The following is an 18,848-nucleotide window of genomic DNA, read 5'->3' as shown; positions in this document are numbered from 1 at the left end:
TGCTCAATTCATCCTCAGCCAGCCACCTTCTGCAGGGGCTACTAGCTGCTCCAGGCTGAGACCATCCTCCTATGATAGACCCAGAGCAAGAGAGCTCCATCCCCCAATTAGTTTCTGTAAAATACCCTTGAATTGTCTCTAAGTGATAGTCCATCCTGGGGCACCATGTGCATTCCTGAATCAATTGCCATGGTCAGTGAGCGGAGGACCCAGCTGACTACTTTGGGCCACAGATCCAGACTCTAGAGGTGGCAACGAGGCAGAAGCAGCACCATTTGAATGCACATTCTGAAAGGGCACGAGGGGTGAGGGGAACGGATGCAGGGCAGGAGGAAGATGACCCGATGCCACTATATCCTGCACAAGAGATGCCTTTGCTCCTGCTGAGCAAAGTGGATAGGGTTTGTCTTCAGAGCACAGTGGAAGGCATTCTGCACATTTAAATATGTCCGTCTTTCAGTTTCCAGCGTGCATTGAAATCAGGTTTCAATCATTAAAAAAGTATTGCGAATCAAAGTACACATACGAGCAGAGACACAAGTAATGTAGGTTTCTCTTTCCTGTCTTTAGCCAAAGGAATGCCAAACACTTATGACACCTGGTTAATGAAAGTTCAGAAAGCATCCAGTTTACTCAATGGATGCTTCGATGTTTTATACTGCTGATGTAAGCAATAGTCACTGAAAATCTCACCTACTTAGAGTCTGTTCACTATTTTGGGCCTCTCAGATACTGTCCACAATAGCGTTTGCCTCATTATTTATATCAAACAGAAACACCTCAGTACATGGTTAGTAGCATCCTATGCTTTTCTTTTCTCGAACCTACCATGGTCATGTTTGCTTACATAACTGGACTTGGTGGCCTTTCTCTGGCACTTTTCTACCTTTTAAATAGGATAAATCTGAAGATCCCTGCCATCTCTGGGTGGAGGAACTGTGAGGATGATGATCTCCAGTCATCAGACAAGGCCACGTCCCTCTGCAGATGTCAGAGAAGAAAACCCCTGTGCAGAGTCTTAACAAGAGTGGCCCACATACATACTTCCACATGTTTCAAGAAAGGAGAAGTTCAAAACCACATCAAATGTGCACTGTGACCACTGAGCATAAATATTACAAACAAACAAAATCAGCATGTAATGTGCACTTTAATTTGCTGACAGAGACTTTAAAAATTAACATCAGAATGAATGACAAATGCCAACACCACAACAAAACTCTGAGGAGAAAAAAAACCCCTCACAAGCAAAGCCGCCTGGCCTCTAATTAACCACGGTATCCTTGAAATGAGAGGCCAAAAAGAAAATAAACTGCCAAAATGGAGGAAATCACATATGGGGGAAGGGAGGGCAAGGACTGAAAAAACGAAGGCTTTCCATAATGTACGTAGAAAATAAATCCTGTTTGAAACCTGCTTTACTTTAGAAAAGATAGGGCTCATGGGCAGACAATTGCAGCTCAAACGCAAAGTCTGCTTATTCCTTCTAACTCAACGTTCATATTTTAAAAATTCTATTGCATCGCAGGGTAAGTCACTTCAGATAAAATTTATTAAAAGCAAAATGTTAAGGAGAATTGAGCAACATTTCTCAAACACCTGGTTCATCATCACTGTAGCTGCTTTCCACAGTCACAAAGTGAGAAGACTCAGCTTGGAAACCAGCTGACTCCAGGGGAATCCCAGTTACTGCACTCCCTGCCTGGCCAGGAGACTGGTCCTTTCTCTCCAAGCCTCAGTTTCCTCATGTGGTTGCAGATTACTAAATGAGCTGATGGTTACTTCATCACACATGTAATTGCATATATTAAACATGCTTTCATGAATATATTTTGTCTGATATATAGTAATTGTGATATGGAAGGGAAGTTCTGGGAAGGGAAGGGTGTGGTCCCTTTAAATGATATGGAAGTGGGGAAGGGCATGGTCCCTGGTTAGGGCTCCACCCCTAGGCCTGTGCCCAGGGACCTAGGTGAGGACAGGCATTTCCTGCCAAAATGTTGCATTTTCCAAGACCACCCTGGCCTGCCACACCCCCATCCTGTGCCTACAGAAACCCCAAGACCCTAGCAGGCAGAAACAGGTGGCTGGACGTCTGGACGTTGAGAGGAGCAGATCGGCAAAGGAACACTTGGACAGCTGGGCATCTAGCGGAACGCACTGATGGGCACCAGTGCACTGTCAGGCCACGGGCCGCCAGAAGGACACAGAGTTTGGCCGGAGCAGTTGGAGGAGAGCCGGCCGCCAGGCGGCCCAACTCCAGGGAAAAACCATCTCCCTTCTGGCTCCCCTGTCTGCTGAGAGCTACCTCCACTCAATAAAACCTTGCACTCATTCTCCAAGCCCACATATGATCTGATTCTTCCAGTACACCAAGACAAGAACCCAGGATACAGAAAGCTCCCCCTCCTTGCGACAAGGTAGAGGGTCTAATTGAGCTGGTTAACACAAGCTGCCTATAGACAGCTAAACTGAAAGAGCACATGGTAAGCACATGCCAACTGGGGCTTCAGAAACTGTAAACATTCACCCCTAGACACTGCTGTGGGGTTGAAGGCCCATAGCCTGCCCATTTGCATGCTCCCTTAGAGATTTGAGCAGTGGGGCACTGAAGATGCGAGCCACTCCCTGTCACATGCCCTGTGAGGGGAACAAGGGAACTTTTCCCATTTCAGTTGTTCAATAAACATTACCTACTGTTATTTACATGCCTGATTTTCTTTAATTTCCTGATTAAATCCTAAGACAGATATTATCTCCTTCACACACCTGAAAAACAAGCTCAGAAATAATGCACTTATGGAAATTACAGACAGTAGATTTAGCTTTATAAAGTCCTATGCATTAGGTTAATTTAGTTTGAATCCTACTTTCACAGTCCCAATTTGCACTGAATAGGAAAGAAATCAGATTCGGGTCACTTTAATCCAGGAGGATTCAAGAGAATCCAGAGGCAATTAGGATAATGGGAGCTCTGTTCCCGTCACTGCCTGTAGAAAGAACCTGAAATCACTTTAAGGAGCTTCCAACTTAAAAAAATATACTTTCCCCTTTGTTTTCAACCAGGAGGAGAAAAACAAAAACAAGTTGGCATTCTGTGTAACAATGACAAAGCCATTTTCGAACAGAACTGTTGTCTGATGGATGCCTGGGTTTTCTGGTTTCAGAACCCGGATATTTACAGGCTATGAGAACTCACCTAGCTAGCACTGCTCAAGTGAATGTTTTTTATTTTTCTTTTTATTACCAATGAAGAGGGGGTTTTTGTTATAGTTTTGTTTTTGGTTCTAGGGATTGCCTCAGAAAGGGACTGGTGTTGGGAGCCTTCTAGGAAGGAAATACACACCGATGGGGGACTCCGGAGTGCCAGCGACAACAGTCACAGGTATAGCAGAAGCCAGGAAGTCGGTACTGTCTTAACTTCATTCATCGTGCTTTGCATTCAGATGAGAATATCATCCGGAAACACAGTGTGTTACTTCTTGCAAACGAGTCTCACTATTCCACAAAATGTATGAGTTTAAAAGCTAGAACGTAAGTTGAACTTCAACGAATAATCAGGCCAATTTCAATACTCAAGAAAACTGTACAAAAAGATGTCACAATGTTATTTCAAACTGAAAGGCGAGTCTCTGCTGATGGGACTTCCTCCTTGATGAGGCTGACCGCTCCCCATCAGCCACATCACACTACGTCCTCCCCATGTGAGTCCTCCCCATGTGACCAACGACAATTACACCCTTTACGAAATATGATACTTGAGGAAATATGATACTTGAGGGCTTCTGAAATACGATACTTGAGGAAAACTAAACCAAGTTGATTCAATATTGTATTAAAGATTAATTCCAGTAAGCTTAAGTTATGCTCATTAGGTGTTTTGTGGAATGTTATTTAAAAAACTAATAATTGCAATGCTAAAGTAATTTTTACCAGCTCCTTAAATCAATCTGTAACTTTAAGTATAATAAAACAATTCAAATATGCTGAAGTCCTAAGCGTGTGTGTGTGTGTGTGTGTGTGTGTGTGTGTGTGTGTTTTCTGAGACAGAATGTCGCTGTCGCCTAGGCTGGAGTGCAGTGCTGTGATCTCAGCTTACTGAAACCTTTGCCTCTGAGGCTCAAGCGATTCTTCTGCCTCAGTCGAGGCTCAAGCGATTCTTCTGCCTCAGTCTCCTGAGTAGCTGGGACTAGAGGCACACGCCACCACGCCTGGCTAATTTTTGTATTTTTAGTAGAGACGGGGTTTCATCATATTGGCCAGGCTGGTCCTGAACTCCTAATCTTGTGATATATCCGCCTCGGCCTCCCAAAGTGCTGGGGTTACAGACATGAACCACCGCGCCGGGCCTCTAAGCTTGTTTTTAAAAAGAATTTATTTCCTTGACTGAGGAAGCTAAGGGAACATCCCAACACCCTTACTTGCGTGAAGAGAGGCTTCCTTGGCAGGGGCTGCCCACCAGGCCAGGCACCACACAGGAAATTCTCACTGAGTGCCCCACCTGGGGATGGGGTTTGAGGCTGGCTTCAGACAGTGTCTCAACAATCGCGTAGAGATTTTTGAAGTCCTTTACTTGTTAAATATAAAATAACAAAACATTAAAAAAGAGACTTTTGTTTTTGTTTGCCTTTTTGTCTTCCTAGTCTATCTTTCATGCCATAGGTAGGATTCTGAGGGTAGTTTTTGTCCTGTGGCTGAACCATTCCCAGCATCACAGCAGCAAGCATGCAGCTCAGATGGGAAAGCCAGCTCTTCTATGGATTTCTTTTAGGAGCAAACTCGCTGCTATCCCAGAAGCCCCCAGTAAGTGTCTCCCTGAGTCTCCTTCAGGCTTCCTGACCTGCTCACTGTGGCAGAGGGGATGGGATTAAGCTTTCCCCTTGACTTAGGGGTAGAAGTCATAGCACATCTGTGAATACACACTGGGCATCCTTAGGAAAGGGTGAAGGAGGATGGACGTGGGACAACCAAACATGCCCCACATCACAGACCTTAACCTGAAAACAAGTCATTTCTTGACCCTCAGGCAGATTCCTACCCTTCAGTTCCCATCCTCCAGAGACATTCTGGAATGATAGCTGAGCAAAGATGGCCACCTACTTGACATCACCCCAACTTCTCAGCTTACCTCCTAGAGCACATACAACTGGGAAACATCACTCTTTGCAAATTTCATGTGGAACATACCTAGGCCTGTTACAAATCCAGGGGAGATGATTGGGGAAGATGTGGAATTATTAATCACTGATTCCATGATGGCAGAACCATTCCTCCCTCTGTGTACTTATAGTCCACTGGGATTTGCATTGTGTGTACACAAGTGTGTACATAAAACCCAAAAGTAAACCCATTCTTGTATTTATAATAAATAATAATAATAATAAAGCCTGTCATATTCCAGAAACTGGCTGGAGTCAGGAGCTTGGCACTAGAGGCAGAGTTGCAGATTGTATGCCTTGAAGTCAAAAGATTTTTTTCCCCTCTCCTTTACTAGCAATGAAAAGAAATTTAAAGGAAAAGCGGCAAAAGTTAGTGAGGAGAATTTTTCTGTGGTGAACAATGTCATGTCTTTTGGTGTAATTCCCTATTTTGAAAGCTAGCCGCCCTGAAGGCAGTCACCATCACCAGCCGACTGTCTTATATAAACATTTAACATGTAATACCCAGCAAGAGCTAAAACCATTCTAATGGAGTCATATTTTTGGTGTTTTGAAGCAGTGGTTCTCAAACTTTAAAGGGAAGAATCGCCTGGAGATTTACTGAAGCTCAGATGCTGAGACTCCACACCCAGAGTTTGCAATTTACTATGTGTGTCTGTGTATGTGAGTGTGTGTCTCTGTGTGTGCGTGTGCGTGTGCATGTGTGTGTGTGTGTGTGCATGTGATTGTCTGCACATATTATGGGGGGTGGGGGTTGTCATTTTGACAAGCAACACAGATGATTTGGATGCAGGTGGTCAATAGGCCCTACTGAAAAGCATCCCATTTAGAACCCATAAAATGTTAAAATTCTTTGGCTAAAAGAATTTGGAGTTTAAATCACAGCAATATTCCTATTTATGAAGGTTCAAAAACAATTCATCACTCCAGGAAAAAGAGGAACATGCATGTTTTTAGATTCCCCACAGTTTGGCCTATTATAGTTTCACCACAGTCCTCCGAGATAATTAGGGTGGGTGACATTATTCTGGCTTTGCTGATTAGAAGGTTAATGCAAGTAAAATGATTTGCCAATGGTTACATAACTATCATAGCTGGGGTATGAACCCAGCCAGGTCTCTGGACTTTTGAACAGAGAACAAGTAAGATGGCATTCCCTCCAGCACTGCTAAAGTCAGAAGTGTTGGGAAATGCATGAAGAAAACAGAAACACACTTCCTGATCTGGTCTAGGATCAAGTTTCCCTCATCTTTCCAATTCAAAGCTCTACTTCAGCAGGCAACTTTGGGGAAGGCAGTGAGCTAAGGGATTTTTTGTTATTTTTCCACCTTTAAGTATCTGCTTTGGGGACCTATTCTATCTCATGGTTATGCTACTGGGGGAAAGAAAAACACCTGGTACCCCATGGAAAAACATCATTACGTATTTTCCACAGCTGAGGACTGGCATCCACCAGGACAGACACAACCTAATTTACTATAAATCCAAGCTTGAAAAGAGAAAAATGGATAAACAGGGTAAGGCGCGCCTTAAAATCCCACAAATATGGCGTATTTTCAGGAGAGGAAGGCTGCAGATGACTTCTTTGATTTCAGAAACTTCCACTGGGACTTCCTGACATGTTGTCTGGTTGGGTTTCACATACCGCATCATGCGGTGATTTAGTGAAGATAAAGACTCTTTGATAGTGTAGAATAACTCAATTCTATAGCCCTTCCTTTCCTTTGCCCTCCAGGGAAAACCTGCATCCCCCCTGCCCCCCGCCGTGAGAAAAACTCCAAATATAATGGACAAGACAAAGAAATATTTAATCAAATGAGTTTAGGAAACCCCCGGCAGAAACAATGCATCTTTTCAATGGCTGAAGATGTTATGAATAGACAAAATGTTTTGTGTGTCAAATGTCTTTCTGGCTTCTGAGTGAGAAATGCTGTTTGCTATTAGGCAGTAATTTAATTCTAGAACCTCACATAACCAGGTTCTCTTGCCAAAAACCTACTGTTTAGTGAACTACAAAAAATACTTTACAAAAATCACTAGAAGCGTTCTTAAAATAGTCATTTTAAAAGATGGCCTTTTCCTAGAATACCCTTTGCTCCTAAGCATTTACCAACCTAGACCCCCAGGAATGAACAGGGCATGGGCATATTTTCAGTAATTCCCCAAAAAAGCCAACTGTTTTCACTGACTACACCTGAACCCAGTTCCGATCTCTTTTTAGACAGCACATAAGTACTCCTGAGCCAGTAGGAAGTTCTGAGACTCGACTTGTCTTAGCCACTATCCACTCAAGCAATCCTTCAAAAGTGTTAAAAAAAAAATGTTTTCTAATACTTCCCTGCCATTTTTCAAAGAATGAACAAACCTCTGAGTCAAAATACAGAGTGGCAGACTGCAGGTGAAACAGTACAAAAGTTGGCTGTGCCACTAAAGTCACACATGGTTTCCTGGCCCCCTTTACCCACTCAGAGCCCCCTGCACTGGGGGAAGACCAGAGATGACACACAGCTCTTTAGACTCAGACAGCAGAGTACCTACTCAGAAGTCCGGCCACTAGAGAACCACACTAATCCTCTCATTTACTGCGTAATGAAAACCTCAGTTTCACCCAGCTATGATCTATTTCACATCGTTATCATTTGCTTCCCAGGAACCAACCAATAAAGTGATTAAAATGACATGTTTCAAATAAAAGTAAAAATAAGCTTTTACAGAAAAGTGAAATGTAGTTTAATAAGATCACTTCTTTGCTTTTGGATGGTAGAAACAGTTCATTAAATTTCTGCTGGAAGAGTCCTTAAATATGTAAATTTCACCATTAATCTGAGCCTTATAACCATACAGAACATCACCCTTATGTGACTGGTACAGTGAAAATGTTGGTACCTTAGTAACTGCACGATCAGCCTGGTCCTTCTGCAGTTCCAAAGACAGTGTCTTTATGGGAGTAAGAGTTGGCAAGCTGCCTAACTCACACACATTTGGAGTTACTGAAGCACATGTGGCCCCCTGACACAGCTCTCTGTCTAGGACACCAGAGGGGCTTTCAAAGGAATGAGCTTTGTCTGCTAGTCACGTGCCAAGTGACCCCGTTCTGTCAGCTGTCACTCTCTAATTTAGAAAACTGTGTATGGCCATCAGCTGAGGCCCCATCTATTCTCCAGCACCATAAAATTCCCTGAATGAAAAGTTCATCACAGCAGATCCACCCTGAACCAGAAGGAAGAGAAGACGAAGCAGATATTCTAAGCACCAACGCCTTACCAAAGGACTGTTGCCTTGCAGTGGATACTTTTCTTGGTTTGCTTTTTGTGTGGATCAATCACATTGCTTTAAAATAGAACTGATTTATTAAAACACAAAATATCTTTGTTGGAAAATGCTCATTTTGCTACACAACAATCTTCCGGGTTCATTGGACACCCTCTAATTTCCTCTACCACCTGGATTTGGAAAATAACGGAAACGTACCTTATATGCTTGTCCTCTTTTCTTACAGAAAGCAAAGATGCATTAGAGGACATGCAAGTCCACTCTTATAGGACAGGTCTGTCCTGCTCAGCACCCACACTCAGTGAAGGCCTTGGACACCCTGGGCTATTAGCTGACAGAGCTATGGCAAGTAATGCTACCCTGGGCTATCTCACGAGAAACAGCTGCTAGACATGATCCAGACTTGGGTGGACCCAGGAGGTTTTGTTCATTTCTACAGAGTAAGTAAGGCAGAGTTAGCAGCCAGGTATGCCATGCACAGGCCTGGCCCTAAAGTATGTATCCTGGGGCAGGAACACCAATGGAAGCCTGACCCATAGTTCCCTTCCCACCCTGGGTTCTGTGTCCCTGCATGAACATCCTGCAAATGTGGGCAGGAACACCATCAATCTACTCAGTGCACACTCTCGCCAACAGTTGCCCATTGGGCCCAGGGGTGTATACACTGGCCTGGATACAGAAAGAGGACAAAGTAGGCCTGGGCATCAGGCTTCTGGCTGTTTGGGAAGGAAACATGGGGTCCTGGGAGCCCAGGGAATAGATTACAAATGGGAAGACTGGCTATGTGCATTGCAGCTTTTCGCTCTGTGCTGAGAAACACACCCAGCCACAGAGGGCCAGACCAGAATCCTCTAAAGCGGAGGGCCCAGCAGCTCTTGGGGTCTAAAGGCAGTGTTGGATGTGGGCAACTCAAGGGTGGGTCTGGGGTTGGCTTGGAGACCTGGCCTGCACAGCTTCCTTGGTAAACTGAGGAGGAGTGGACCACAGGATTGTCAAGCTCATTCCTCTCCATACCCAATACTGTGGATTCTAGGATCCAGTTTGTCACTGTTGATGGCTCAACCTCATGCACTGGACAAAGATAATATGAAAGAAAAAAAACCCTTCAAATGAGTGTGAATTCCTTTAATCTTGGCCTCTCTAGTTCAAAGAGATGAACAATGAGAGAGTCTGGTTTATCAATGATCTGGTTCATAGAGCTGTGCGATCCATCTCTCACAGGTGACCCAGCAGAGTATAACAACAAACCAGAGTACAACATCAAAACTGTAATCGGCATAATCACTGGATTAGGAACCCCTCAAAATAGCTCCAGTTTTCAAACTGTACATATCAGTACTACGTGTAATTAATGCATCATTTATGATGGAAATGTGGGCATGCCAATAAACCAGAGGATTTAAGTTGAGAGTTTTCATAATACTTTAAACTACGAATGCCATTTCTATGGCCTGGATGACCTCTTCCAGGTGCTTTGGTTTGGTTTGTCTCTTGATAGATTCTGATGGAACCAGGTAAAACCAGCCTCTCCTGAAGCTCATCGTGGTTGTAAGACACAGAGAGCCTGCTCACCCCCACATGGAGAAACACTGCTGTCACAAAACACAGAAGGCACACTCACCATCAGGAGTACTCACCTGTCCTCTCATATCCGGAGCAATAGGAATGGTGGGCCAGATGGTCGAGTAGATGCCGAAAAACACCAGCCAGGTCAGCATGCTTCCCCAGACAGCCAGATGACTGAACTGCAGAGGAAAACAGACGCTCACACAGGCTTCTCAACTGGCAGGGCAGATTCACCCGAACTCCACTTGCTGCAGAATCCCTGCATCCAAGCTACCTTTCCTTAAGGAAAGATTCTGATGACTCAGCAGTTAATGGGAAGTCAATCTTTCGAATTCCTGTGTCTCAGAACTTTTAACAGTGAATTCAAGTAATGAATGGCCCCAGAGTACTCTGAAGACAAAGGTGCTTTTGCTGTCACAGGTGACCTTACTCTAAGATTTATCGCACAGTGACAGTGGGCCCCTCTCAGCTCATGGCAAGTGTTTGCTCCAATCTGGGGGGTGCACGCAATAAGGACCCATTAACCTGGTAACAGAGTGGCTGAACAGACAAAATAAGATGTTTTTATTTATCATTTTGAGACTTTGATTGTTCCATTCCTTTAGGCAAGAGTTTTTTTTTTTTTTTTTAATCTGAAATGGATACTGCCTCTTAACAATGCCCCTTTAAGCATCTACTGAGTTCATTTTTTCTCCTTTGTTCTCTTAATATGATGATCTGTGACTTGTCTCTTTCTTCACACCCCACAATCTAATCCATGTGCCAGTTCTGTTAGCTTTTAAAAAGATAAAACTGAATCTAGACTCTGACCACTTCTCATTACCTCCTTCTCCAACATCCTAAGTGAAGTCATCATCACCTCTGACCCAGATTAATCGCTACTGTCTCTTAGGGGATTCCCTGATTCCACACTGACCTCCAACCCCATTCCCCATTTTTCTTAGCAGAGCATTTAAACAGCAGCCAGGTCACGAGACTTTGTGGGAGACACACATTAAGCTTTAGTTATAATCTTTAAATGCTGGAAATAACCAAAATGTCTAAAATAAGACTGATGAAATAAATGATGGAACGTCTGTAAAATGCAATACTCTTTAATTATGAACAATAATTTTGCTGAATTATATTTTAAGGCACAGAAAATGTGCCTAATATATATTTAATTAAAAGGGATTACAAAGTCCTGTGTTCTATCATGCATCATCTTATTAAATACACACACATGCAGACATAGAATGACGTCTGGAGGTTTCCACAGGAAAGCGTTAATGGTGACTGTCTCTTGGTAAAATTATGAACATTAAATGTTTTTTGCCCTTCTCTATTTTCCAGTGTGTATATATGGTTTTTGTTTTTACAATGAGCATATACATCTGAAATGAGATGACTGTCAACAGCTTACAGCTGTATTATGTGCCAAGCAAATGAGTCACCAAGAGACTTTGGATTGCAAATTTACCTGATAAAGATCAAACCACAATTTTTACATACAAAATCTGAAATAAGATAGCCAGATATTGCTTATTGTTTCCCCAAGGCTTAAAAAGAAACTATAGCATGAAAACTGTACTGAATAGAGAAACAATTTGAGAGAAAACTCACTTTAGTCCAAGCTGTAGTCTCCAAGCCAGCTTTCAGACAAACAGTAACAACAACATACTGTGAAAATAAGAAACAGTTTGGAAAAACGTGATTCACAGTGAGTTATTTTCACTTTCCATGAGAAATCCCAGCTCTCCACTCCAGAGCTAGTTTCTCTAAGGCAGCTCTGGTTTGCAAGTATGCACCATCTCAGTAGCTAATTCTCTAGGGGTTATTTTCAGGGAACATACAGGCAGCTTCACTTCCAGAAGAGCTTTCATTCTAGTAACAGTCTTTCTCATAAATAACAGTCTTGCCCTTTTCTTAGCTTGGGAGAAAGCACCTTTCTGAGTGTTGCTTTCCTTTACAGGTAGACGTAACAGGGTCGTTTGAAGAATGGAGAAATCTGTTAACCACCTGTCCAGAAACCATGACTCTGCATAACCTTCAGAAAGGATGATGTAAGCATTTCACAATCATTCTGAACTTTAAAAGATATATAAAATACATTTTGAAGATTTGAAATAAATAATAATAATAATGAGGAAGGCTCTTGTAAAGGGTTTAGAGAAGTGTGAAACCACACATGAGCTGTTTAAGAATGGCTTAATAAACAGAGATAAACTTACTGTGTAAACAATATTTCCAACAAATAAATAGTCGGTGGCATGACCACTGGCCAACACAGTATCTGAAAAACAAAGAAGTTACTATTAATATCCAAGGAACTGGACATGGCCACCTGTTTAATTCAGAACATCGAACTGGGAGCTTTGGGAATATCTATCAACCCACAGAATATTTCAGAATCCCATCCTGTGATTCTAACACCTACTTCTCTTGATGATGATAAACTTTTTCATCTTTTTTTTTTGAGATGAAGTTCCACTCTCTTTACCCAGGCTGGATTGCAATGGCACAATCTTGGCTCACCGCAACCTCTGCCTCCTGGGTTCAAGCAATTCTCCTGCTTCAGCCTCCCGAGTAGCTGGGACTACAGGCGCGCACCACCATGCCCAGCTAATTTTTGTATTTTTAGTAGAGACGCGGTTTCACCTCGTTGACCAGGATGGTCTCGATCTCTTGACCTCCTGGTCACCGGCCTTGGCCTCCCAAAGTGCTGGGATTATAGGCGTGAGCCACTGCGCCCAGCCGAACTTTTTCGTCTTACATTCTCTCCAAATGAAGCAAATAAAGTCAAGCTTCCAAGAAACCAACCAACCACTCGATCTGCACTGAAATTTACCTTTTTATAAACATTAAAATTTACCTTCGTCCAGTTTTTTTTTTTAAAGGCATAAGAACATATTCATCTATTTTTATTAAGTGCCACCAATGCTGGGGTTTTTTCCAAGTGTTTATGATTCATCTTTAATTTTTGCTAAATTGGAATTATGGACCAATAAAAAGATAACTACATGCATATTAAATCAATTCATAATGACTGCATTTGGAAAGAATTTGGGAGGTATTTACTACTCATGTTCTCATTTGCAACTGTATGAACTTCCGGAGTCTATCAATTGGCAGAATGCAAGTACTCCAATGACAGAAGTTTAGAAAATACAAGAAGAATTTAAAGCTTCAGTTTTCTTACATTTTCCTTTGCAAGGATGGCTATGTTAATGTATATAACAACCATTAAGGCAGAACGCTATTAGAGTTGCCTCATCATCTCTGCCCAGAGAAATCTGTTATTTGCCCTGAGTGGTCAGAACCTATTTTAACCTCAGGCTTGCTTTCCTGGATGACACAACCAACTTCCCTTTATTCTTATTTCTTTCAACTTTAGTTTTAGATTTGGGGGTACGCACGCACATTTGTTACAAAGGTATACTGTGTGATGCTGAGCTCTGGACACCAGGTAGTGAGTGAGCAGAGTACTCAATGGGTAGTTTTTCAAGCCTTTCTTCCCCAACTCTCTTGTCAAGTTCCCCGGCGTCTATTGCTCTCAGCTTTAATGTTCATGTGTACCCAATATTTAGTTCCCACTTATAGGAGAGAACATGTGGCGTTTGTTTTTTGTTTGTTTGCGTTTTGTTTTTTTTTTGTTTGTTTTTTAATTTTTATTGCATTTTAGGTTTTGGGGTACATGTGCAGAACATGCAAGACAGTTGCATAGGTACACACATGGCAGTGTGTTTTGCTTCCTTTCTCCCCTTCACCCACATTTGTCATTTTTCCCCAGGCTATCCCTCCCCAGCTCCCCCCCCGCTGGCCCTCCCCTTTTCCCCCCAATAGACCCCAGTGTTTAGTACTCCCCTCCCTGTGTCCATGTGTTCTAATTTTTCATCACCCTCCTATGAGTGAGAATATGCGGTATTTCATTTTCTGTTCTTGTGTCAGTTTGCTGAGAATGATGTTTGTTTGCGTTTTGAGATGGAGTCTCTCTCTGTCGCCCAGGCTGGTGTGCAGTGGTGCTATCTTGGCTCACTGCAACCTGCACCTCCTGGGTTCAAGCAATTCTCCTGCCTCAGCCTCCCAAGTAGCTGGGATTACAGGTGGCTATTTTTTTTTGTATTTTTAGTAGAGATGGGGTTTCACCATGTTGTCCAGGCTGGTGGTCTTAAACTCCTGACCTTATAATCCATCCACCTTGGCCTACTGAAATGCTGGATTACAAGTGTGAGCCACCACACCTGGCTGGTTTTATTCTTTTTTATACTCAGTCCTGGTTTGTGTCCCACAGGCTGGGTAGAGAAGAATGTTTGTGCTCAAATTTCCAAACAATAGCTACTATGTACACACATATCCGGGCTTGTTGATTTACCCAATGCTGGTTGAAGAATTCCACTCTTATTAGAGAATCAAGATCTATTTATTTTCCTAAAATAGCATAATGATGGAGTCCTAAGTGGAACTGGGTAATCATGGGTCCTTGAATCCAGCCCCGGGAGACACGCTGTCTCCTTATTGCAGCCAGGATGCAAATCCGTGGATGAGGGGAGATGAACCAGGAAAACAACATCATGCGCTGCTCTAAATGGAAGGCCCGATGCTGGGTAGAGTTACACCAGGAGAGCAGGGAGAGCCACAGCCACTGACTTAAAAAGGGATAGTCTCAAAGTTCAGGGGAGAGGTGGCAAGGACAGACTGGAGCTTAGGCAGGACTTCATTAAAAGGGAAGGAAAGGAGTAAGTTAAAAATGTCAGGGAGGTTGGGCGTAGAGCTCATGCCTGTAATCCCAGGACTTCGGGAGGCTAAGATGGGTGGATCATGAGATCAGGAGATAGAGACCATCCTGCCTACCATGGTGAAAGCCGTCTCTACTAACAATACAAAAAATTAGCTGGGTGTGGTGGCGCATGCCTGTAATCCCAGCTACTCAGGAGGCTTAGGCAGGAGAATCGCTTGAACCTGGGAGGCGGAGGTTGCAGTGAGCTGAGACTGAACCATTGCACTCCAGCCTGGGTGACAGAGTGAGACCCCATCTCAAAAAAAAAAAAAAAAGTAAGGGAAAGGCTAAATTAATCCCAAGAAGGCAACAAACTGACACACTGATGTATTAGCAAATAGCAACTCAAAACTGTAGGGGTTCACTTTTCAGGAAGTGGTCTTAAGATTGTTTCACTAACAAGTGCAACACTGTTAAATGCCTGCCTCAATGAAGAAATACTTCAGTTTCACACAGAGACCACCTCTTTGATTCTAACATAGCTTATAGCCTTGAAATAAATAAGATTCTTCTTTTACGTACTTAACAAATATTTACTAACAGCCTATTTTATGCCAGGCACTATTATGAGACCTGGGGAGAGAAGGTCCCTATTTTTATAGAGCTTGCAGCATAGTGAGGGAGAGAGGACATAAACAGGTACACAGTAAAATGTCAAATGTAATAAGTACTATGAAGAAATGCATTAGCCACTGGGTGCGGTGGCTCACACCTGTAATCCCATCACCTTGGGAGGCTGAGGCAGGTGGATCACCTGAGATCAGGAGTTTAAGACCAGCCTGGGCAACATGGTGAAACCCATCTCTACTAAAAATACAAAAATTAGCTGGGCGTGGTGGCTTATGCCTGTAATGTCAACTATTCAGGAGGCTGAGGCATGAGAATCACTTGAACCTGGGAGGTGGAGGTTGCAGTGAGTGATCATGCCATTGTGCTCCTGCATGGGCAACAGAGTGAGACAGGAAAGGAAAGAAGAAAGAAGGAAGGAAGGAAGGAGGGAGGGAAGAAGGAAGGAAGGAAGGAAGGAAGGAAGGAAGGAAGGAAGGAAGGAAGGAGGGAGGGAGGGAGGGAGGGAGGGAGGGAGGGAGGGAGGGAGGGAGGGAAGGAAGGAAGGAGAGGGGGAGGGGAGGGGAGGGGAGGGGAGGGAGGGGAGGGGAGGGGAGGGAGGGGAGGGGAGGGGAGGGGAGGGGAGGGAGGGAGAGGGGAGGGGAGGAAGGGAGAAAGGGGAGGGGAGGGAGGAAGGGAGAAAGGAGCACAACCATAAAGGGAATAACAATAGATGCAAAGTCAGCTTAGAAATGACTGTAGCAATCCATCCAGGAGGATGATACTAGTTGTGTTATAACTATGCAGCCCAATATGGTAGTCACCAGATGCATTTAGTTCTTTACATTTAAATTAATTTTAAAAAATACAATAAAAAATCCATTCCTACCTGGGGCTTGGGAGGAAGGGGAGAACAAGGAGTTACTGCTTAATGAGCACTGAGCTTCAGTTTAGGGTGATGAAAATGTTTTGGAAAAGCATAGTGCTGATGGTTGCATAACATTCTGCAGTTCATGTCTCTGAACTGTATGCTTAAAATGGTTACAATGGCAAAGCTTATGTTTTTATCACAATAAAATATTTAAAAAATGGATTAAAGAACCAACACTATAAAATCACCTTTTAAAATTAATGTAAATGTAAGGGGTACAAGTGCAATTTTGTTACATGGACATATTGGAGTGGAGTCTGGGCTTTCAGTGTCTCCATCACCTGAATAACGTGCATTGATTCTATTAAAGAATTTCTTATCACCGTTTCCCTTCCCACCCTCTCACCCTTCTGAGTCTCCAGCATCCATCATTCCACACTCTATGTCCATGTGTACAAATTGCTTAGCTACTACTTATAAGTGACAGCATGCAGTATTTGACTTTATTTTTGAGTTGTAAAACCATAAACCTCTTAGGATAAAACATATGCATCTTTATGACCTTGAATCTGTCAGTGGTTTCTTAGATGTGGCACCAAAAGCACAACAAGGAAAGAAAAATGTAGATGAAGCAGGCTCTTCAAAATTAGAAACTTTGTGCTTCAAAGGACAACACTAAGAAAATAAAAAGACATCTTGAAAAATGGAAAAAAATACTTGCAAATTATGTATCTGAAACCTGTATCCGAAATACACAAAGAACTCCTACAACTAAACAATGAAAGCACTCCCCCAAAAAATTTAAAAATAGACAAAGGGTCTGAAAAGACATTTTTGCAAAGAAGATATCAAAATGGATAATAAGTGCATGAAAAACAGCTCAACATTAGCCATCACGGAAATACAAAATCAAAATCACAATGATTACCCAGTGGAACTTTATCTCACAATGAGATACCACTTAACACCCACTGGGGTGCCTACAAAAAAAAACAGTAACAAGATGTGGAGAAATTAGATCTTTCATACATTGCTGGTGGGAAAGTAAGATGGTGCAAACCCTGGAAACCATGAGGCAGTTACTCAAAGGGTTATGTATAGTTACCATGTGACCTGGCCATGCTACTCTCAGGTACATTTTAATTTCTCCCGAGAGAAATTAAAATGTACGAATGAAGCGCACAAAACCTTGTACCTAAATGCTCTAGCACCATCATTATAATTATTCATAATAGCTTAAAACAATGAACAGCATTATTCATTATTCACAATAGCCTATTTATAACCCAAATGTCCATTAACTGTGAACTGCTAAGTAAGACGGGTGTATCAATATGATAGAACACTATCAGGCAATAAAAAGGAATGAAGAACCGATCCATGCTACAACATGGATGAACCTTGAAAAGCTTATGCTAAGTGAAGAAGCCAGACACCAAAGGCCACATATTCCATCTCTGTGAAATGTCCAGAAATGGGCACATCTACAGAGACAGACAATAGATCAGTGGTTTCCACGTACTGGAGGCACTTGAGGGAAATGGTGAGTGACTCTTAATAATATAAGGTTTCTTTTGTGGGGGATAAAAATGTTCTATAATGTATTGTGGTGATAGCTGTACGAATCCATGAATATGTTAAAATCCATGGAATTGCAAACTGTAAATGAATTAGATGGCATATAAGTTACATCTCAATAAAGCTGCTATAAAAGCTTCAGTTCCTCAGTCATTTAAAACAGACGATAGCCACATGTGGCTAATGACTACTGTATCGGACAGTACAGATAGAGAACATTTCCATCCTCACAGAAGGTTCTATTGGACAATGGAGGCCCAGAGTGGCTTGGACAGATGCCACTTAAAAAGATTTTGAAGTCAGAAATGACAGCATTTGGCCAGGCACAGTGGCTCACACCTGCAATCCCAGTACTTTAGGAGGCTGAGGCAGGAGGACTGCTTGAACACAGGAGTTTGAGACCAGTCTGGGTAACTCTATCGTTATGAAAAATTTTTAAAACTAGGCATGCCTGTAGTTCCAGCTACGTGACAGGATTGCTTAAGTCCAGAAGGTTGAACTGCAGTGAGCTATGATCACACCACTGCACTCCAGCCTGGGTGACAGAAGACCCTGTCACTTCAAAAAAGAAAAAAAAAAAAATTTTCTTATGGTTTGGATGTAGGGTAGAGAAGAATGTGAGGAATCAAGAAAGTGTTTGGCTGGAGTATGTAGGTAAACAGTGGTGTCACTAACCTGGGATGGAGAAGCCTGGTTCTCGTCATATGAATACAGGAAGACACGTGAAAACTTCGTGCCAAATGATTCGCATTTTAAGTTCATAAGAGGAAGAACAGACAGCAAGGAAACATGATCATATACCAGACAAAACATGAGGTAGAGAGAAGAGAATTGGGGTTAATGGAGAAAGCCCCAATAATGAGATTTACAAGCCCCGCTCTCTTGCTCCAGCTCTGCCATTATCTAGTTTTTTAAAATTTCAGGTTCTGAGTCTCAATTCCTCACCTATAAAATGAAGATTTTTATATCAGATGAAAATTACGACGACTGAGTTTTCTCTAAGGCTCCTTTCAGATAGGGAACTCTAAGAGGCTAAGGCCCACAGCTGCTAAATCAGCCCCATAGATTTAACAGCAGAAACTTGAGAGTCTCAGATCTT

General features: G+C 42.6%; 1 protein-coding gene across 8 annotated transcripts in view; it reads right to left on the bottom strand.

Annotated features, from left to right (window-relative positions):
- ATP8A2 (ATPase phospholipid transporting 8A2) overlaps positions 1–18,848 on the bottom strand; it is a 660,345-nt gene that overhangs the window by 142,924 nt on the left and 498,573 nt on the right. For all 8 annotated transcript variants that reach the window (XM_035302377.3, XM_078375201.1, XM_078375203.1 and 5 more), the window contains 3 exons: positions 12,209–12,270; positions 11,601–11,657; positions 10,070–10,177 (listed from right to left, as the gene is read on the bottom strand). In XM_035302377.3, the coding sequence (XP_035158268.1) occupies positions 10,070–10,177; positions 11,601–11,657; positions 12,209–12,270 (227 nt within the window). The remainder of the gene's footprint in view (positions 1–10,069; positions 10,178–11,600; positions 11,658–12,208; positions 12,271–18,848) is intronic.

Source organism: Callithrix jacchus, chromosome 5 (assembly GCF_049354715.1).
Source record: "Callithrix jacchus isolate 240 chromosome 5, calJac240_pri, whole genome shotgun sequence".
Taxonomy (NCBI): Eukaryota; Metazoa; Chordata; class Mammalia; order Primates; family Cebidae; genus Callithrix; species Callithrix jacchus.
Note: the sequence above shows the minus strand (reverse complement) of the source record. Positions and strands in the feature narration are given on the sequence as shown.